This window comes from Erinaceus europaeus, chromosome 22 (assembly GCF_950295315.1).
Source record: "Erinaceus europaeus chromosome 22, mEriEur2.1, whole genome shotgun sequence".
In the NCBI taxonomy this organism is placed as follows: Eukaryota; Metazoa; Chordata; class Mammalia; order Eulipotyphla; family Erinaceidae; genus Erinaceus; species Erinaceus europaeus.
The window spans coordinates 870,406-892,580 of record NC_080183.1 but is presented as its reverse complement, the minus strand read 5'-3'; the positions used below and the strand labels follow the sequence as shown (position 1 = coordinate 892,580).

Sequence of the window (22,175 nt, the reverse complement as noted above, 5' to 3'; positions counted from 1 at the left end):
AGAGGGGCCGGCCAAGGGGGCCCACAGGGAGATCGGGTCCACCTGTCTCTGGGAGGTGGAGGCCACCTGACTCAGCCTCTGTGGTGCGCGCCCTACAGCTCTCATTTATCTGAGGCAAGGAGGCAGGGTGGAGATCGGAGGCGGTGAGCCCCGCAGTCTCTGCATCCTCCCAGGTCGAGATGACCCCATCCCTCTCCTCCTCACGCAGGGCACACCTCCCCACTGCAGCCTGCACTCTGGACTGGATTTCCATGTCCCTGTCACCTCACTGACCAGACAGAAGCCTTCTGGAAGGAGAGGGCACAAGGCTTATGCCTCTGTTTCTGCGGCACGATACCTACTACGTGGCTCTGAGGCCTAAAGAGCCCTCCTCTATGTGCCGGGTGGAGAGACTCGCACCCCTCCCGCACCTCACGGAGCCCTTCAGTGCAGCGTTACGGGTCTGCCCTTCCCCACCGCACAGCTCCACAGTCCAGGCCCAGGTCAGTGGTCAGCAGATCCCTGTGGCAGGAAATGCCTTTTTTCTTTTTTACTTTTCCCCTTTACTGGGGGACTAATGCTTTATATTTAACAGTAAATACAATAGTTTGTACATGCATAACATTTCTCAGTTTTACACATAACAATACAACCCCCACTAGGTCCTCTGTCATCCTTCTTGGACCTGTATTCTCCCCACCCCCCAGCCCAGAGTCTTTTACTTTGGTGCAATACACCAACTCCAGTTCAGATTCTGCTTGTGTTTTCTCTTCTGATCATGTTTTTCAACTTCTGCCTGAGAGTGAGATCATCCCATATTCATCCTTCTGTTTCTGACTTATTTCACATAACATGAATTTTTCAAGGTCCATCCAAGATCGGCTGAAAATGGTGAAGTCACCATTTTTTACAGCTGAGTAGTATTCCGTTGTGTATATAGACCACAACTTGCTCAGCCACTCATCTGTTGTTGGACACCTGGGTTGCTTCCAGATTTTGGCTATTACCAATTGTGCTGCTAAGAACATATGTGTACACAGATATTTTTGGATGGGTGTGTTGGGTTCCTTAGGATCTATCCCCAGGAGAGGAATTGCAGGATCATAGGGTAGGTCCATTTCTAGCCTTCTGAGAGTTCTCCAGACTGTTCTCCAAGGGTTGGACCCATTTACATTCCCACCAGCAGTGCAGGAGGGTTCCTTTGACCCCACAGCCTCTCCAGCATTTGCTGCTGTTACCTTTTCTGATGTATGACATTCTCACAGGAGTGAAGTGATATCTCATTGTTGTCTTGATTTGCATTTCTCTGACAATCAAAGACTTGGAGCATTTTTTCATGTGTTTCTCGGCCTTTTGGATCTCTTCTGTGGTGAATATTCTGTCCATTTCCTACCCCCATTTTTGGATGGGGTTATTTGTTGTCTTGTTGTTGAGTCCGGCAAGCTCTTTATATATGTTGGTTATTAAACTCTTATCTGATGTATGGCATGTAAAGATCTTCTCCCATTCTGTGAGGGGTCTCTTGGTTTGGTTAGTGGTTTCTTTTGCTGTGCAGAAGCTTATTTAATTTGATGTAGTCCCATTGGTTTATGCTTGCCTTAGTCTTCTTTGTAATTAGATTCGTTTCACTGAAGATGTCTTTAAAATGTATGCAGAAAAGAGTTCTGCCAATATTTTCCTCTACATATCTGATAGTTTCTGGTCTAACATCCAAGCCCTTGATCCACTTGGAATTTACTTTTGTGGTTGGTGAAATATAGTGGTTCAGTTTCATTCTTCTGCATGTTTAAACCCATTTTTTCCAGCACCATTAGTTGAAATACTCTGCTTTCCCCATTTAATAGTCTGGGCACCTTTGTCAAAGATTAGATGTCCATAGGTGTGGGGGCTTACTTCTGGGCTCTCAATTTTATTCCACTGGTCAGTGTGTCTGTCCATGTTCCAGTACCAAGCAGTTTTGATGACAATGGCCCTATAATACAATTTGAGATCTGGGAGTGTGATGCCTCCAGTTCTGATCTTTTCTTCTCAAGATTGTTTTGGCAATTCTAGGTCTGTTCTGGTTCCAGATAAACATTTGTAGCATTTGTTCTATTCTCCTAAAAAATGTGGTTGGGATCTTGATGGGGATAGCATTCAATTTGTAGATGGTTCTGGGTAGTATATTCATTTTAATGATGTTCATTCTTCCAACCTATGAATGTGGAATATCTTTCCACTTCTTTCTGTCTTTTTCAATTTCCTTGAGTAGTGACTCATAATTTTCAGTGTACAAGTCTTTCACTTCTTTGGTTAGGTTTATTCCTAGATATTTTATTGCTTTTGTCGCTATTGTAAAAGGAATTGATTTCTGGATTTCATCTTCTTTCAACTTAGTGTTTGCATAGAGGAATGCCACTGACTTTTGAATGTTAATTTTGTAGCCTGACACCTTATTGTATTGCCTGATGATTTCCAAAAGCTTCTTGCTGGATTCCTTAGGTTTTTCTGTGTATACTATCATGTCATCCGCAAATAGGGAGAGTATGACTTCTTCTCTTCCAATCTATATGCCTTTAATTCCTTGCTCCTGCCTGATTGCTATGGCAAGAACTTCCAACACAATGTTGAATAGTAATGGTGATAGTGGGCATCCCTGTCTAGTACCTGATCTGAGGGGAAATGCTTCCAGTTTGTCACCAGGAAATGCCTCTTGAGCAAAGTCCAGTGTGGCCACATGGCAGAAGGCAGCTCTGGCACTGTAAGGCCACGGCAGGTCATGGTGGAAGGGCTGATCTAATGGAGCTAATACTTGGCAGAGCCCTCCAGGAACCTCCGCCGGAGACCGAGTTGGTGAGGGAGATGAGGCAAGGTGGCTAGGAGCCGCTGTGGGTCCCAGGCACAGGGAGTGAAGGCCCTGGGCAGGTTGTACCCGTGCCCAAGTGTCCTGTGCCCTTTGCCTGCTCAGGATGCTGAGTCTTCCCGCTACTTCCCATCAGCGGTGCAGAACCAGTAGCCCCGCTGTCAGAATGAAGCTGGGGATGCACGAGAACCAGTAGCCCCGCTGTTAGAATGGAGCTGGGGATGCACGAGAACCAATAGCCCCGCTGTTAGAATGGAGCTGGGGATGCACGAGAACCAGTAGCCCCGCTGTCAGAATGGAGCTGGGGATGGACGAGAACCAGTAGCCCCGCTGTCAGAATGGAGCTGGGGATGGACGAGAACCAGCAGCCCCGCTGTCAGAATGGAGCTGGGGATGGACGAGAACCAATAGCCCCGCTGTTAGAATGAAGCTGGGGATGGACGAGAACCAGTAGCCCCGCTGTCAGAATGGAGCTGGGGATGCACGAGAACAAGCAGCCACGCTGTCAGAATGGAGCTGGGGATGCACGAGAACAAGCAGCCACGCTGTCAGAATGGAGCTGGGGATGCACGAGAACCAGCAGCCCCGCTGTCAGAATGGAGCTAGGGATGCACGAGAACCAGCAGCCCCACTGTTAGAATGGAGCTGGGGATGCACGAGAACCAGCAGCCCCGCTGTTAGAATGGAGCTGGGGATGCACGAGAACCAGCAGCCCCGCTGTCAGAATGAAGCTGGGGATGCACGAGAACCAGCAGCCCCGCTGTCAGAATGAAGCTGGGGATGCACGAGAACCAGTAGCCTGCTGTCAGAATGAAGCTGGGGATGCACGAGAACCAGTAGCCCCGCTGTTAGAATGAAGCTGGGGATGCACGAGAACCAGCAGCCCCGCTGTTAGAATGAAGCTGGGGATGCACGAGAACCAGCAGCCCCGCTGTTAGAATGAAGCTGGGGGTGGACGAGAACCAGTAGCCCCGCTGTTAGAATGAAGCTGGGGGTGGACGAGAACCAGTAGCCCCGCTGTTAGAATGAGGCTGGGGATACACGAGAACCAGTAGCCCCGCTGTTAGAATGAGGCTGGGGATACACGAGAACCAGCAGCCCCGCTGTTAGAATGAAGCTGGGGATGGACGAGAACCAGCAGCCCCGCTGTTAGAATGAAGCTGGGGATGCACGAGAACCAGTAGCCCCGCTGTTAGAATGAGGCTGGGGATGCACGAGAACCAGCAGCCCCGCTGTTAGAAAGAAGCTGGGGATGCACGAGAACCAGCAGCCCCGCTGTTAGAATGAAGCTGGGGGTGGACGAGAACCAGTAGCCCCGCTGTCAGAATGGAGCTGGGGATGGACGAGAACCAGTAGCCCCGCTGTCAGAATGGAGCTGGGGATGCACGAGAACCAGCAGCCCCGCTGTCAGAATGAAGCTGGGGATGCACGAGAACCAGTAGCCCGCTGTCAGAATGAAGCTGGGGATGCACGAGAACCAGTAGCCCCGCTGTCAGAATGAAGCTGGGGATGCACGAGAACCAGCAGCCCCGCTGTTAGAATGAAGCTGGGGATGCACGAGAACCAGCAGCCCCGCTGTTAGAATGGAGCTGGGGATGCACGAGAACCAGCAGCCCCGCTGTTAGAATGAGGCTGGGGATACACGAGAACCAGCAGCCCCGCTGTTAGAATGAGGCTGGGGATACACGAGAACCAGCAGCCCCGCTGTTAGAATGAAGCTGGGGATACACAAGAACCAGCAGCCCCGCTGTTAGAATGAAGCTGGGGATGGACGAGAACCAGTAGCCCCGCTGTTAGAATGAGGCTGGGGATGGACGAGAACCAGTAGCCCCGCTGTTAGAATGAAGCTGGGGATGCACGAGAACCAGCAGCCCCGCTGTTAGAATGAAGCTGGGGATGGACGAGAACCAGCAGCCCCGCTGTTAGAATGAAGCTGGGGATGCACGAGAACCAGTAGCCCCGCTGTTAGAATGGAGCTGGGGATACACGAGAACCAGCAGCCCCGCTGTTAGAATGGAGCTGGGGATGCACGAGAACCAGCAGCCCCGCTGTTAGAATGGAGCTGGGGATGCACGAGAACCAGCAGCCCCGCTGTTAGAATGAAGCTGGGGATGGACGAGAACCAGCAGCCCCGCTGTTAGAATGAAGCTGGGGATGCACGAGAACCAGCAGCCCCGCTGTTAGAATGAAGCTGGGGATGCACGAGAACCAGCAGCCCCGCTGTTAGAATGAGGCTGGGGATACACGAGAACCAGCAGCCCCGCTGTTAGAATGAGGCTGGGGATACACGAGAACCAGCAGCCCCGCTGTTAGAATGAAGCTGGGGATACACGAGAACCAGCAGCCCCGCTGTTAGAATGAGGCTGGGGATGGACGAGAACCAGTAGCCCCGCTGTTAGAATGAGGCTGGGGATGGACGAGAACCAGTAGCCCCGCTGTTAGAATGAAGCTGGGGATGCACGAGAACCAGCAGCCCCGCTGTTAGAATGAAGCTGGGGATGGACGAGAACCAGCAGCCCCGCTGTCAGAATGAAGCTGGGGATGCACGAGAACCAGTAGCCCCGCTGTTAGAATGGAGCTGGGGATACACGAGAACCAGCAGCCCCGCTGTTAGAATGAAGCTGGGGATACACGAGAACCAGCAGCCCCGCTGTTAGAATGAAGCTGGGGATACACGAGAACCAGTAGCCCCCCGCTGTTAGAATGAGGCTGGGGATGCACGAGAACCAGCAGCCCCGCTGTTAGAATGAGGCTGGGGATACACGAGAACCAGCAGCCCCGCTGTTAGAATGGAGCTGGGGATGCACGAGAACCAGCAGCCCCGCTGTTAGAATGGAGCTGGGGATGCACGAGAACCAGCAGCCCCGCTGTCAGAATGGAGCTGGGGATGCAGGAGAACCAGCAGCCCCGCTGTCAGAATGGAGCTGGGGATACACGAGAACCAGCAGCCCCGCTGTTAGAATGGAGCTGGGGATGGACGAGAACCAATAGCCCCGCTGTTAGAATGAAGCTGGGGATGGACGAGAACCAGTAGCCCCGCTGTTAGAATATAGCTGGGGATGCACGAGAACCAGTAGCCCCGCTGTTAGAATGAAGCTGGGGATGGATGAGGCGCCCACTTGGCATAGGGTGGGTGCTCCTTAGTGCTCCCTCCCCTCCCTGCTCCAGGCAGTTCCCAAGGTGCCCAAGATGTGGGGAGCCAGACACCCACTTCCTTCAGCCCTTAGCACCCCAGGGAGAAGTAAAGCAGCTGTGACCGCATTGCTAAGCTCTCAGTGCAAAGTCCCAGCGCAGCCCAGCAGTGGCTCATGCCCATGTCTCTGGTGGGGGTTCACAGTGGGGTCCCACACACCCTGTCCCCTGGGATAGTCAGCTAGCTTTAGCTCAACCCTAAGCTGACTCCACCTTCAAGAAATATGTGTGTTTCCTATTCAACCCCAACCCCAGGCAAATACATTTTACCTGCACCCAACAGTCCTATGCGACTCCGATCAAGTCACTTCCCCCAGGAAGTCTTCCCTAGTTTCATACCACAGGAGGAAACATTTTCCCTGCTCTCAACTTGCCCCTGATGTTTTGTCTGACAACCTCCCCCCACATACACACACACATACTGTTCATGATGTGACCAAAGCCTGCACCTGCCCAGGGTGATAAGCCAAAGGCACCAGAGTTGGGAAGCTCCTGGGGCTCCCTGGTGACCCCACAAACAAAAGTAAATCTTTGCTAGTTCTCCAGAGCCTGCCTAGCTCACGTGATGCCAGTGACCCTGGCCTGGCGCTCCAGGGGCACACTAAGCTCCTCACAGCTGCTTCCCACCCGGGCTGGACTCAGCACCTCCTGCCACTGGAGCCCCGCTCTCAGCTCACCAATGTCCCCACCATTTACTTCAGCCTGCTCAGTCCTGTCAGTCTGGGTACTGGACTCAAGCTGCCCTCTGACCTCCGAGATTACAAACGTCTCTCGTTCTTTTCCCTCACAGAGCTAGTTCCCCAGTAGGAGCGAAGTGAGCACCCCCTTTCTCCGTCTTTGCCAGTGACAAGATTAGTCAGACCCAGGCTCACAGGAGGTTATTGGCTGTCCTTGCTGGGCAGGGATACTGGACTAGGGCATGAGCCCTAGGCCTTTCTTGACGTTCCTAAACATAAGTGATCACAGGAAAAGCATTACAAAGACGGCGTGCACCTACCTGGACAAGCAGAAGGAGGTTTGTGTCAGGTAGAGGGGATTTAAGCTTCAGTGCCTGCAGGAGTTCTAGAACCACACTACGAGATAAGTAGAACTTGTCCCGCTCCTGAATTAAAAAAAAAAAAAAAAAAGGAGCAAGATAAGCGATTTCTAGAGACCCAGTTCAATCCAGGGCAGAAGACCTTCCAACAAGAGGATTTAAAAACCAGTATCACAAATGCACAATGAGCTTTTCTGAGCAAAAAAAAATTAAAAACACAAATAAAATTAAAGGGGGGATATTTTTGAGTTTGCTAAAGTACCAAGGACATAAACCATAGTGGGTCAGAAAAGACAGGCTGTCTCTCAAGGCTGCACTCAGAGACTGTTCTTACTCATAGGAAACAGATTCTAAGGAGTATGGAACCAAGCCTGAAAGCATATTTTGATAGAACTTTGCAGATGGATTCTGAGGGGTAGATAATATTTCAAGCCTTGACTACATAGAGCTGAGCTCAAGAAGACTACCAGGAGTTAGTCTCTACAAATACAAACACATTCTTCCTCCAAAGATGGGCATGGATATCAGATCAAACACTGATAAAATGGCTTCTAGAAACAGAGTAACTTTTCACTGAAGTTCGTATTGTGTCTCACAGATTTTCTTTAAGTGTAAAGGGAAGATAGTGGTTTCTAGGAAAGATTTGGAGGAAAAAGTGATCACTTTGGTAGCTAGAAAACAGGGTCCAGGTGTTGGCACACCTGACTGAGCGCACATGTTACAATGCACAAGGACTCAGGTTTGAGCCCCCATGGTCCCCACCTGCAGAGGGAAAGCTTGGTGAGTGGTGAAGCAGGGCTACAGGTGTCTCTCTGTCTCTCTCCCTCTTTATCATCCCCTTCCTTCTCGATTTCTGGCTGTCTCTATCAAATAAATAAATGAAAAGATAAGGAAATTTTTTAAAGCATACTGATCCAAGGCAAGAAATAAATTTTCTATAATCAGAGAGCAAAGGGTGATTATCACAGAACACTTCACTCAGCAGAGCGGAGACACGGGAGGGTGGGACGGAGGCTGTGTTAGGTAGAAGGAGAGTCCTGCTTTTAAATCTAGACTTTCGGCCGGGTGGTGGTGCACCCGGCTAAGCGCATGTATTACAGTGCACAAGAACCTGGGTTCAAGCCCCCAGTCCCCACCTGCAGGGGGAAAGCTTTATGAGTGGTGAAGCAAGGCTTCAGGTGTCTCTCTGTCTCTCTCTCTATCACTCCCTTCCCTCCTGATTTCTGGCTGTCTCTATCCAATTAATAAGGTAAAAAAAAAAAAAAAAAGGAACATTAGAGCAATAGTAACATATAGAGAGAGAAAATCTAGATTTTTGTGAGTAAAATAAAGCGGTTCTAGAAATGAACAACATGAATCCAGAACTGTTCTTACTGCTCACGAGACACAGGGATCCTACTGAAAGCAAAAGCGGCCACTCACTTCAAAGGTAGCACTTGCGCCCTGCTCTCAAGGACAGAAACATGCGGGTCCCCTCTGCCTTCCTGCACCCACAGGACAGTCTCCCGCCCGCCCCCGAGAGCCACTGTCTGTGCCGGGCCAGGCTGGCAGCACGTTCCGCTCCCTCAGTGGTGGAGCAGGGAGCCATTATTGTGGTAGGAGCACAAAGGACGAGATCACCATCTCAGAGGCCAGGAACCCAGAACTGGGGAGACAGACAAGCTCTCCACAAGCCTTTGCAGATGACAAGCTGGTGTTCTGACTCAAGACTAAACATGTCTTGTAGTCCTGATCATCAAGGGACACGGAGCTGACAGAGACTTTAAAAGACCACTCAGACCACATGTCATTCCATTCAAAACCCCTCTCCTCTGCGAGAGCTCGTGAGCCTGAACTCTCCAGGCCCACACACTGCAGACGTCATTAAGAATCATGGCTGACAAGTGTTTCCTTTTGATGGGACTCACTAGACCCCCATGACCCTTGATCCCTTGAAAAGCTGCATTGCAGCAGGCGACCTAGCAAGATCTTGACACTCGTTGAAAAGCACTCTCTCTCATTTCCAGCTTCACAGGCGGAGAGAGACCCAGCGTGCCTCACCTTAGTGAAGGCCCTGCAACACAAGCCGCACACCTCCACCAGGTGGGCTAGCGTGAAGACCGCGTTCTGGATCACAAAGCTGAGCAGTTTGGAAAAAGGTTCCAGCAAACTCTGCAATGAGATGGGAGCAAACAGAAAATCAGTCGCCTACTCATTTGTACCACAGGGGCTGGGTGTTGGCGCACCTGGTCGAGCGCACATGTCACAGTGCACAGGACCCGGGTTCGAGCCCTTGACCCCAGAGGAAAACTTTGTGAACAGTGAAGCAGGGCTGCAGGTATCTCTCTGCCTTCCTCCCTCTCTAGCTCCCCTTTCCTTTCAATTTCTGGCTATCTCTATCCAGTAAATAAATAAAGATAACAACAACAAAAAGAACCTCCATTTGATTCGTCTCATCAGAGTTACAGGGACTATGTCTGGAAGGCAGACATCTTGCTTCCCGAGAGCAAGCCCTCCATGCCGTGCGCTGTGCTGCACCGAGCTGGGAGGCGCCGTGTCCCCACAGAGCATGTCAAGGCAGAAAGCCACTGCCACACAGCGGCCGGCTGGGACTCCAAGCCACACTGCAGGGCACACTGCTCCACAGAGAAGCCGGGAGGCATTAGAAGCCTTTCAGACCACGATTCCCACTCTGGGCAAAAGGAACTGGTGCCGGGCTGCAAACAGGGCTCTGCAGGGATGTGCAGGCAGCAGGATAAAAGCCATCTCCAGGGATGGGGAGACGGCACAGGGGCAAAAAACGCTTCTGCCTGAGGATCTCAGGTCCCCAGTTCAATCCCAGCACCACCGTCAGCTCATCAGCCAGAGCTGAGCAGGGCTATGCCTGCTCTCTCTCTTTCTCTTGCCTCTGTGTCTTTCTCACTAAAATAAAATAAATAAAATAGAAATGAATTATTTAAAACAAAAGGTGAGGTCAGCCTACTCCCACAGTGAGTGACAGCAGTCTGTGCACCCAGCGACCTGGTCACCGTGGACTCGGGGCCCTGCTGTACGTAGATGTTGACTTGAAAGCTGATGGTGGATGAAGGGACAGCAACGTGTCTCTAGTCTGTACAGAATCCATCCATGCCGGGCCAAAGGGGAAACCGAATTCAAGCTTACACAGACACTTATGCTTTCGTCTAGCAAAGCATCATGGGTGAGGTGGGAAAGGAGAAGGAACTTGCAATTAGCAATGAGCAGGTGAGTTCAAGTCTTACCTCTCCCACAAAACAGCTGTGTGGCCTCAGCTAAGACACATCATCTGTCAGAGCCTGTTTCACATCCTTTTTATTTATTTATTTATTTATTTATTTATTTTTGTCTCCAGGATTGTCACTGGGACTCAGTGCCTGCACCACAAATCCACTGCTCCTGGAAGCTATTTTTTCCCTTTTGTTGCCCTTATTGTTTATCATTGTTATTGTTGTTGTTGTTGTTATTGTTGTTACTAATGTCGTCATTGTTGGATAGGACAGAGAGAAATGGTTCTGGGGGCTAGAACCAGGACCCTTGTGCCAGCCTGTGTGCTTCATGCCATGGGCACTCAACCCGCTGTGCCACCACCCAGCCCCCGTTTCTCATCTTTACAGGAGCAAACTGGACAAACTGAGCTCTCCACAGCTTTCTAGTGTAATCAAGAGGGAGCAGCTAGAGGGCTGTGGCTTCCCGGGCCAGGAGCCAGTGACACTGGACACAGCAGCAGGAGCTGCAGCCAGTGGGCAGAACCCAAGTCAGGGAGCCAGGCAGTAGCACAGCGAGTTAAGCGCAGGTGGCGCAAAGCACAAGGACCAGCATGAGAATCCTGGTTCAAGCCCCCGGCTCCCCACCTGTAGGGGAGTCGCTTCACAGGCAGTGAAGCAGGTCTGCAGGTGTCTGTTTTTCTCTCCCCGTCTTCCCCTCCTCTCTCCATTTCTCTCTGTCCTATCCAACAACGGCAACATCAACAACAGTAATAACTACAACAACAATAAAAACAAGGACAACAAAAAGGAGATAGATAGATAGATAGATAGATAGATAGATAGATAGATAGATAGATAGATATTAGAACCCAAGCCAGAGTGCAGCCACCACAGGGAGGGAAGGACACAGCGCCGGCTTTGGTGAGGCTTTCGGCATCCGCGGGGAGCCAGCGGCACAGAGCGGGTGGGCTGGTTGGGAGCCAGTGGCACAGAGTGGGTGGGGTGGTTGGGAGCCAGCCGCTGCAGATCAGGTGGGCTGGTTGGGAGCCAGCAGCACAGAGCAGGTGGGCTGGTTGGGAGCCAGCAGCACAGAGCAGGTGGGGTGGTTGGGAGCAAGCCGCTGCAGAGCAGGTGGGCTGGTTGGGAGCCAGTCACTGCAGAGCAGGTGGGCTGGTTGGGAGCCAGTCACTGCAGAGCAGGTGGGCTGGTTGGGAGCCAGCCGCTGCAGAGCAGGTGGGCTGGTTGGGAACCAGTCGCTGCAGAGCAGGTGGGCTGGTTGGGAGCCAGCCGCTGCAGAGCAGGTGGGCTGGTTGGGAGCCAGTCACTGCAGAGCAGGTGGGCTGGTTGGGAGCCAGCCGCTGCAGAGCAGGTGGGCTGGTTGGGAGCCAGCGGCACAGAGCAGGTGCCTGGTTGGGAGCCAGCAGCACAGAGCAGGTGGGCTGGTTGGAGCCAGCAGCACAGAGCAGGTGGGGTGGCTCTTTTGCTGAAATGGGGTCTGGATGGAGGAGAAGTCCCACACTCACAAAGGGGAAAGCGCGTCAGGCCACAGGAATGAAGCTGTTCTGCAGCCAGCATACAGCAAACAGTGGCTGTTTCGGGAAGATCCTGGTTGTGAGCGAGGTGTGGGGGCTGGGACAGTGACACAACACTGGTGGGGAAGGTGGGCTGCGAGTCCCGTGTCACGGGGCACAGTCGGCATCTGGGCACTCGCCTAACAGGACCAAGACAGAATGTAACAGTGAGCCCCGCTCAGTAACGCGGGGTGGACAGGACCCAGGCATGGGGACACTGGTGACACTGCAGTGTCCATGCCAGGAGCTTCCCAGAGTAAGGGGAGGGCAGAGGCCGACAGGCATCACATGCTCTCTCTTCAGCCCTGTGATCTGCCAGCCTTTGAAGCAAAATACTAGTAGCAGCTGAATAAACCAGTGGGTACATCCCCAGACATACATACCCTTGTGGCATTGGTAGAGGGGATCTTCAAGAGGCAAATCATAATTCTCAAACTGGAGTCTAAAGAACACTGTGAACAAATATTAAACAAGGAAAAATTAGCGCCCTTCTAATAGATGTTCTTGCTTTATTGTTTTCTATAAGCATTTACTTCAGAAGAAAAAAAAATCTGAAATACAGATGCCTCTTTACAGCTCACCATGCCAGCCAGATATTCACGTTGAAAAAATCTTTCTCAGGGTTAAATTTGTAATTAAAATTAAGCAATGTTAAATAATCAAACATAACCCTAAAAATAATTCTTAGAGATATACTCCTAGAATTAAATCAGATAAAGAGTTGGATGAAGAACCCCTCCCCTCTCAGTTTCCCTGTCTCTATCCAATAAAAGTAAAAGCAAATAAGATACTTATTTTAAACACGAGGTTTAACACAGACAGGGTTCAGCTGTCCTCTCTCTGTGACTAAAAGACAGGAGCAGAATCTGCAGGAAAGCCCTCACAGGAGAAAGCCACCCCTCAAATCTAGTAGGGTTCTGGCTGGGCAGGATTCCATGCTGGCGTGCACTTTCCAAACAGTGCACTGGGCACGAATAACTGTCACTGCGTCTCACTCACTGCAAAGCTGTGCCCAGAGCGGATCACACAGTTAACTGCAGCTACGTGGAGCCGTACCATCTTCAAGACAGCAGGTGCTCCGAGTAGGGTCTCTGGGCCGGTAACACCTCTCTGGCCTGATCATGACTCGCGGGAACCCTGAGCTGCTCAGAATAATGTCCTAGAATCTGTATTTTAGCAAGTCCTTCAGGGACATTACAATGAAGTTTTGAAACCCACTTCGCTAAACTAATGAGAACAGACTACAAACTACAGATGGGGTTTCTCTCTTCTTTTTTTGCCTCTAGAGTTATAGTTGGGGCTCGGTGCTGGCACTATGAATCCATTGCTCCCAGTGGCCCTTTTTTCTTTCCTTTTCTTTTCTTCTTTTCTTTTCACTCGATAGGACAGCAAGAAGTTGAGGAGGGGGGATAGAGAGAGAGAAAGAAGGACACCTGCAGACCTGCTTCACCATTTGTGAAGAGTCCCCCCTGCAGGTTGGGCAGAAGGTTTTTCTTTGACTTGAATACTTTCCCAGAGAACAAAAACCAAATAAGGGGACAGGCCGTACCCAGGTCTGTCCTAGCAGGGAAACGGGTCATACAACTCTCCCTTCTACGGGAGCCATCGGTTGGGTTTAGTTTGCTCAGTGATGTCCACGTCCCCTGAAGCCAGGGGACGAGAACTTGCTGCTCACTGAGTCCCACAGTACCTTTGGGCTTTTCCTTACTTTTTTATCTTTATTTATTATTGGATAGAGACAGAGAGAAACTGAGAGGGTAGGGGGGAGATAGAGAGGGAGAAAGACAGAGAGACACCTGCAGCCCTGTGTCACCACTCATGAAGCTTTCCTCCGGGCTTGAACCCGGGTCCTTGCTCACTGTAAGTGAGCACTCAGCCAGGTGCACCATCACCTGCCCCCCCCCAACACAGTGTTTTTAACCTTGGGAAATGTCACCTTGGATGGAAGGAGCATCATCAAGGCAGGGCCTGCATCCCAAACACAACTGCAGCAGAGGGGAAGAAGGAGCCGGCCCCATGCTGCTGCAGAGGCCTGAACGCCTTGGATTCACCCTGCTCTGGGACTTGGGAGCCTGCCAGCAGAGGAGCGCTGGGCTGCGAGTCAGGAGAAGTGAGTCTGATCTAATCATCTCTCTGAAGGCACAGCACCACCCCACCCCAACCCACCCCAGCCCAGCCTCTATGGGCAATGAGCACACGGGAGAGGAGGAGGGTTTTTTAGGCTTTTTTTTTATAAAAAAAAAAAAAAACAGGAGAGCATTCTGCTTTTGCATCTCATAGATGTGTGTTGAAAATGTTCCTTAGGCTACCAGACATCTGTCTTTGAAACTGTGTCTACTTGGAGGATGGGGCAGGAGGGCAGTAAAGCAGTCAGGTGGGAATGCCTGGCCTCCTGAGCTGCTTTGTTCAAAGCCATTTAAGTGGGTGGGTGGGGAGACAGAATGATGGTTATGCCAGAGAGTATGCTGCCTGAGGCTGAGGTCCCAGGTCCAACCCAGCACCAGGTAAGCAAGTGAACAATTTGAAAAACCATACAAGCAAACACTTCCCTTGATATTTATGTCTCTTCTCCTTTTGGACAAATCTATTGAATGTCTTCCTGTCTTTTTTTTTTTTTTTTAATCAGCTGGAAACACAATAAGTGAGCATGCTTAGGGCTGGGTGGTTTCACACTCAATTGAGCCCATAGAGTGCAAGGACCCAGGTTCAAGTCCCCTCTCCTCAACTACAGGAGGAGTTTCTCAAGTGATGAAGCAGGGCTGCAACTGCCTCTCTGTCTCTCCTTCCCCTCTTGATTTCTCTGTCTCCATCCCAAGTAAGTAAATGCCCACTGAAGCTGTTGCTATCCAGCGACGTCTGGAGAGACTATCTGAACTAATATTCTCCACTCTCTGGCTGGCAGGGTCCTGGAGCCTTTGTGTGACACGAAAGTGCCAGGGCCCTTCTTTCTGTAAGCAGAGTCTCTCTGCCTATGGAAGAGTTACTGAAATCGAAGTCCTGGGTTCAACTTACCTTCAGGGGCAAAACACAAGGCAGCTTGGCAAAAAATGTCTGAAACTGGTTGCTGACTGTGGTCCAGAGGCTGCTAGGAGAGTCCATGGGCAAGGCTTCCATGAAGGTAGCAATGTTTTCCAAACAGCGGATCATAGCGCCCCCTGCTGGTAAATTCTTTTTGTTATTTAGACCCTAAAAACACAAAAGCATAAGCAATCAACTGCTGAAACCCTGGAAGTCACATAGCTACCTGGAAGATGTGTTTCTAGAGGCTCAGGTCTGCCTTCTACCTGTACGGGCTGTGTGCCTCTGGCACATTTTAATGGCTTAAGAGGCGAGAAGGGGGGTGTGTTTACACAGATGAGTGCCCATTGACTCACTGAGGGGAAAGGCAAACCAGAGTCCCTCTTAGGGGTCTGCAGCCTGACATGCTTAGGGGCTAAGAGACACAGTGCGCAACGCCTATGGGACTCACAGGCAAGTGAGAGCAGTGGTACACAGGCAGCAGGTGCTCTGTGCCCACTGACAGAGGCCCCGGCTGCACGAGCGTGCCACTGAGCCGTCTGCTGAGGACCTAAAGCCCGAGGGGCTGAGGCTGCCGGCATGCCAGCTTGGCGTCCACATGGTCCTGGTTGCACCCTGGTGCACGCCGCTCTGCCCGCCACCTTCAGCAGACAGGATGCTCGTGGAGGAGCCTGCCTTGTGGCTGCTTGCCGGTGTCTGTCTCTCCAGCAGTTTTGTATAAACGGTAGATTCAGGGGGCAGGGCAGTGGCAAAGTTAAACGCACATAGTACTAAGCACAAGGACCTAAGTTCAAGCCCCTAGTCCCCACCTACAGCGGGGACACTTCACAGACAGTGAAGGTGTGCAGGTGTCTCTCTATCTCTCTCCCTATCTCTGCTCCCCTCTCAATTTCTCTGTCCTATCAATAAAGTGATGGGGGGAAATAAATGGCCACCAGGAGCAGTGGATTCATAATGCCGGCACCGAACCCCAGCAATAACCCTGGAGGCAAAATAAATCAATCAATCAAAACTAAACTAAACAGTAGGCCCGAACCTAACAGCAGTGCACACTGCCTAGCGTACACTGGCAGCTCTGGGTCCATGTGGTGGAGCCAGGTCTCACACACTTGTGACTTCACTGAGGCTGGGTCAACGTCTCTTCTTCATTCACACAGAGTGAGAGACAGAGAGGGAGAGACACCGGAGCAAAGCATGGAGACTCCCCTGACAACTCCCTGGGGCGCAAAACAGCTGAACTCGCGAGACGTCGGCCCACCCCTGAGCTCACTCTCTGGCTCTGGGATTTGATTTGAAAGATGATTCATTAGACGTTTTTAAGCAATTGTTGTCACCAGGGCTTTACTGCTCTGGGCTGACTTTTTCAGATAGGTAGACAGACAGACAGGGAGAGACCCCACCACTGAAGCTTTTCCCAGGTACTAGGGCATCGAGCTTGAACTAAATTCAAATTTTATATTTAAGGTCTTTTGGGGGTCACTTCTGGGGATTCACCACTAGCCAATTTATTTATTTATTTATTTATTTATTTATTGCCTCCAGGGTTATCACTAGAACTCAGTGCCTGCACTATGAATCCACTGCTCCTAGAGGCTATTTTTTCCCTTTTGTTGCCCTTGTTGTTTATCTTTGTTATTATTGCTGTCATTGTTGTTGGATAGGAGACAGAGAAACTGAGAGAGGAGGGGAAGACAGAGAGGGGGAGAGAAAGACAGACACCTGCAAACCTGCTTGTGAAGCGACCCGCACCCCCCCATAGGTGGGGAGCCGGGGGCTCAAACAGGAATCCCTGATCCAATCCTTATTCTTCACGACATGTGTGCTTAACCCGCTTGCACCACCACTCAGCCCCCACCAAATTTTACAAATAGAAAGAAAGAGACAGGGTCAGACAGACAGACAGACAGACAGAGAAGGGGAAAGACAGCAGTGCCTTAGCGCTCTTAGACAGTTCCCAGGATCTTCAAGCTGGGTCACACGCACAAGAAAGCAGGCATCCTCCAAGGTGTTTATCTCACTGACCTGACACCTTACAGTTTCAAAAGAACCTTCTCTTTTTTTATTTTTGTGGTGGGGGGGGGGAGAGAAGGAAAGAAGGAAGCCAGAGCAGGCTCGGCTCTGGGACAGCCATTACCAGGGGCCAACCCTGGAGCCTCGGGCGGGCAAGCACTGTACCCACTGCCACACCAGCTCCCTGGGCCTTGGCATCTCAGGTCCGACTGTTTCGACTGCAGTGAGGCCAGGATTCTGCTGAGCTGCCCCCATGCCCGCAGCCACCCGTGAGCCAGCAGACGGGGAAAGAGAAACAGAGCTCCTGCCATCCTCGCAGTGTTGCCGGTGCTGCTAGGAGCCAGCTCAGGACCTCACACCTGGCAAGGTGTGAGCTTCACCTGATGAACCTTTGCCTCTAAGTCTTAACTTTTAAGCTGGGCATTCTGAGGCCCGCTTTAGAGAGCAGTGGCTTTGGGTTTCTTCCTGGCAGTGGCTGTGCTGGCACATGGAGGACACTGGGGCAGGCCTACCTCCAGAAGCTGACTGAGAGCAGCAACGGAGCTCAGCTCATTGAAGTCCATCAGCGACGTGGCTAAGGTCCGCAGAAAGCTCCCATCTGGAAAGCCAACAGTTGGTTAGTGGTATTTGGGCCGCAGCAAGCGGCCTTGTTGGCGGCGTCTGGACTCCCCACGGGCGAGTTACCTTTGATGGTGCTCTGGAAGAGCTGTGGAAAGATGCCGTTGGGGGCCAGCTGATGGAAGATACAGCGCAAGAACTGTTTGGCCACCCCTGCCGCGTTGCCAGGAACCATCATGCTGTGCAGCGTTGGACAGGGAGAGAAAGGGCGAGAAGTCAGGGAGCAGCAATATGAGGTCAGTATTTATCACGTATACAAATCTTTCTTCAAAGTTCACACACCAATCCTCTTAAGGAATAGTTGGTGGCCATTTTCATAGTGAGATAAAATGTTCTTGTCATACTCAACACCTGTCGTGAGTAAATTTAAAAGGAGAGAGAGAGAATGCCACTATAAACCAGATCAGTCAGACTCCTCCGAGCATCTCAGAGTATGCGAGAGTTCCAAGTCAGAGCAAAAAGCGGCTCTTGAAAGCCAATGTCTAGAGAACGGCAGAGAAAGGAACAGGATTACTAGAAAGATCTCTCAGGAAGGGTAACTGCCTAAAAGAATGCCGCACTGGGGCTGGGTGGTGGATCAGCCAGTAGAGCATATGTTACCATAGGCAAGGACCTGGGTTCAAGCCCCGGGCCTCTACCTGTGGGAGGGAAGTTTTATGAGCAATGAAGTATTGCTGAAGGTGTCTCTCCTCTCTCTCTCACTCTCTGTTTCACTCCCTCTTTCTATCTCTCACTCTCTGTTAAAAAGGGGCGGGGGGAGGATGACAGAGGACCTAGTGGGGATTGTATTGTTATGTGAAAAACTGAGAAATGTGATGCATGTACAAACTATTGTATTTACTGTGGAATATAAAACATTAATCCTCTAATAAAGAAATTTTTAAAGGGGGGGAGAAATGGTCACCAGGGGTGATGGAGTCATGCAGGCACTGCACCCCAGCAATGCCCCACAGAGCTACCCTGTGGAAACCATAGGAGACAGTGTTCATTCCTGCTGAGAGATCTGGGGCATCTCCTGGGGCAGCTGGGAACATCTGAACTACTGTCTGTATAGAGGGTATGACTTCAGTAGGTACAGATATAGCTGGCTGGATGCATAGATGGATGGATGGATGGATGGATGGATGGATGGATGGATGGATGGATGGATGGGTGAGTGGGTAGATGGATGGATGAGTGGATGTATGGATGAGTGGATGTATGGGTGGGTGGGTGGATGGATGGATGGATGGGTGGATGGGTGGATGGGTGGATGTACGGGTGGGTGGATGGGTGGGCGGATGGGATGGATGGATGGATGGATGGATGGATGGATGGATGGATAGATGGATGGATGGATGGATGGATGAGTGAATGGATGGATGAGTGGATGGATGGATGGATGAGTGGATGGATGGATGGATGGATGGATGGATGGATGGATGGATGGGTAGGTGGATGGCCAATGGAATTTAAGGAGATCGCATCAATCCTTCAGAACAAAGTGGGTGGAATGGAGGTGAAGGTGCTTAGTGAGGTTAGCAGAGAGGTTGCTTTCACCCACACGACTACAGACGATGAAAGCAGATGGGTTGCACAGAGAGGTGAGACAACTGTCTCTCAGAATCTGTAACAACAGAGGAAGTCATTAAAGGGAGGGGACACAGAACTTTGGAGGTGGCTGCAGTGTGAAGCCATGACCCTATCGTCTTACAGTCTTATAAAAAAAATCATTAAATTGCTGAAAAAAATCTAAAAAAAAAACCCTCACTTAAACTTCTCAAAAGCTACGGTGGCAGTAAGGAGGCAGTGGGTGGGTAAAGAGAGTTGTATGCACCAATTTATGGGTGTGAAACTATACCCCAGAAATCTTATAATTTGTAGACCAACACTGAATCACTAACAATAAAATCATGTTTTTTAAAAAAGAAGATATGGGAGGTCCGGTGGTAGCACAGTGGATTAAGCGCACATGGCACAAAGTGCAAGGACCGGCGTAAGGATCTTGGTTCAAGAAACTGGCTCCCCACCTACAGGGGAGTCACTTCACAGGCGGTGAAGCAGGTCTGCAGGTGTCTGTCTTTCTCTCCCTGTCTCTGTCTTCCCCTCCTGTCTCCATTTCTCTCTGTCCTATCCAACAATGATGAGATCAACAACAATAATAATAACCACAACAAGGCTACAACAACAAGGGCAACAAAAGGGAAAAAAAATGTCCTCCAGGAGCAGTGGATTCATGGTGCAGACACTGAGCCCCAGCAATAACCCTGGAGGCAAAAAAAAAAAAAAATTAAAAAAAGAATAAAAGAAGATATACAGAAAGTCTTAAAGACACTTAAAATACACAGCGGTCTTAGTTACCAGGGAAGTGTAAAAGAAAACTAGAATGAGCTTTCCAGCAGGGTGGCAGTGCTGCAGGTCTCTCCGCCACACCCTTCCTCTCCATGTGTCTCTATCTCTGCATAACACATAAGTGAAATAAAGATCACAGCAGTGTCTGCGTCTGTGTCTGTGTCTGTGTGAGTGGAGACTGGGAAGGTTCAGAGAGAAAGTGCCTGGGTGCAGGTAATGTCAGCTTGGCAGAGCTCAGTGCTGCATTTGTCAAAACTCAGAGGATATGCACTTGAGGCAAATGTACTTTCTGCTATGTAGAGCTTTTCATCCGAAGGAAAAAGAACTCCTGATCAGGATAATTTTGCTGGGAATGCAAGAAGGACATATACTAACAGCTGGCACTGATTTTGAAATGCATCCAAGAATAAAAGACTGAAGGATGGGTAAGTGGTTAGATAGGTAGTAAAACAAGTAAAATATTATTGTATAAAATAAGTAAAATTATTATTGTATCCAGGAATATGAGTTCATTATGAATTTATTTTTTTAAAAATTTTCATAATAAGTGGTCTGGAGGTGGCACTGTGGATAAAGCACTAGACTCTCAGGCACAAGGTCCCAAGTTCAGTCTCGGGCTGAACATGTACCAGAATGATGTCTGGTTCTTTCTCTATCTTCTCCTGTCTTTCTCATTAATAAATAAATAAAGTCTATAAATAGAAAGTTTAGAAATTTTTTTTATTTATAATAAAATATTAGGTGGAAACTTTTTTTCCAAAAGGAAAAACCCAATGGAAAGTCCATGACTGAATGGAGCATCAAAAGGAAGAGCAGAATTCTGTGGAAATAAACAAACAGACACAGTAAGTTCTGGCAGTGTGCTAACAACGGTGATACCACCTGTCTCTGGGAGCTGCTCTCACATAGGCTCTGCTCACTGTGGTCAGCAGACGCCCCAGGGCACAGCCAGAGCGAGCCTTGGAATGCCTCTCTTACAGAACCAGACACACGTGTGTCTGAGTCACACACAATCCACCCTGCTTCCTCCTCCCCAAACCCTGGAGCAGCTTCCAGCTGCCGCTCTGTCCCCAGCACCGCGAGCTCGAGGACACCTGCTGACTAACGTGAGTGAGCACGCAAGTGAACAAATTCCTGAACAGACATGAGCAAGAGCTGCAGCCAAGCCTAGTGATATCCCTTCCACACTGTGTGCTCGGGGACAGAAACGGGGTGGCTGTGCACAGGGACCCAAGAAGGAAGTAAAGTGTGGGCTCAGGTCCGGGCCTTACCTTTCTGCTTGATTAGAAAAGGTCGTGCTGGATGCCAACCTAGGTGAGAAAGAAAACAGCGTTACACGATGCTCCTGGGAAGAGGTGGACATGTGTGAGCACTGAGGAGCCCGGACCAGAGAGCCAGACACACTCAGAGGTGAGTCAGCAGCTTTCAGTAAACCAGTCCCTGAAGACCTGCTTTCTGCATCAGTTCGATATTGCTTTTCTTTCTTCTTTTTTTTTTGTTATCTATTTATTTATTTATTGGATAGAGACAGCCAGAAATCAAGAGGGAAGGGGGAGACAGAGAGGGAGAAAGACAGAGAGACACCTGCGGTGCTGCTTCACCACTCGCAAAGCTTTCCCCCTGCAGGTGGGGACCGGGGGTTTGAACCCAGGTCCTTGTGCACTGTAACCAGGTGCACCGCTACCAGGCCCCCATCCGATGTTTCCACTAAGAATCACGAGTGAAGCCAGCTCCACGCCACCCAGCCAGTGTACGAAGGGGCCTCTGCAGTCAGCTCACACAGTAGCACATCTGAGCCTGTCTCCCTCATGTGAGCCCAGCTCAGCGTCCACTGTGTTCAGCCTCTGAACCCTGAGCCCAGGCAAACCAGACTGCCCAAGGCAAGGCAGGAAGTGGCTCAGGGGTCTCTGCAAGCTGACTGTTGGCTTAGCAAGTGGTGTTTGGAGAAGGGAGCTGGATCAGGTGACATGCCCAGCACAGGGGTTAGCGTGAATGCTGGGAAGGTGTCACGTGGTTCTGGGACTATTCCATATGTTGCCACGTAGAAAGAGACTTTCGGGGTCAGGTGGTGGCGCACCTGGTTAAGCACACACATTACAGTGTGCAAGGACCTGGGTGCCAGCCCGACCCCACCTGCAGGGGGAAAGCTTCACGAATGGTGAAACAGGGCTGCAGCTGTCTCTGTCTCTCTCTCCCTACCCCCCCCTTTTCAATTTCTATTTCTATCCCAAGAATGAATAAATAAAATTAAAAATAAATATCATTTGATAAAAAAATAAAGATTTACTAAACTGATAGATTTAGAAGATGACGTCTTAATGAGTAAGATATTGAAGGCACAAGCAAGAAGACTGTTACACGCGTGTCAGCTAGGA

The 22,175-nt window shown here is 50.3% G+C and overlaps 1 protein-coding gene across 9 annotated transcripts in view; it reads right to left on the bottom strand.

Moving 5' to 3' along the window:
- Positions 1 to 22,175, bottom strand: part of UNC79 (unc-79 homolog, NALCN channel complex subunit) — a 198,914-nt gene that overhangs the window by 25,004 nt on the left and 151,735 nt on the right. For 8 of the 9 annotated variants that reach the window (XR_009547198.1, XM_060180972.1, XM_016190803.2 and 5 more), the window contains 7 exons: positions 21,072 to 21,110; positions 17,536 to 17,648; positions 17,364 to 17,449; positions 14,836 to 15,009; positions 12,207 to 12,275; positions 9,090 to 9,200; positions 7,011 to 7,115 (listed from right to left, as the gene is read on the bottom strand). Coding sequence is in view for 8 of the 9 variants with exons in the window: in XM_060180972.1 (XP_060036955.1) it covers positions 7,011 to 7,115; positions 9,090 to 9,200; positions 12,207 to 12,275; positions 14,836 to 15,009; positions 17,364 to 17,449; positions 17,536 to 17,648; positions 21,072 to 21,110 (697 nt within the window). In the remaining variant the exon portion in view is untranslated. Of the gene's footprint in view, positions 1 to 7,010; positions 7,116 to 9,089; positions 9,201 to 12,206; positions 12,276 to 14,835; positions 15,010 to 17,363; positions 17,450 to 17,535; positions 17,649 to 21,071; positions 21,111 to 22,175 lie in introns of those variants that run through there. The other variant, XM_060180977.1, reaches the window with a different exon arrangement.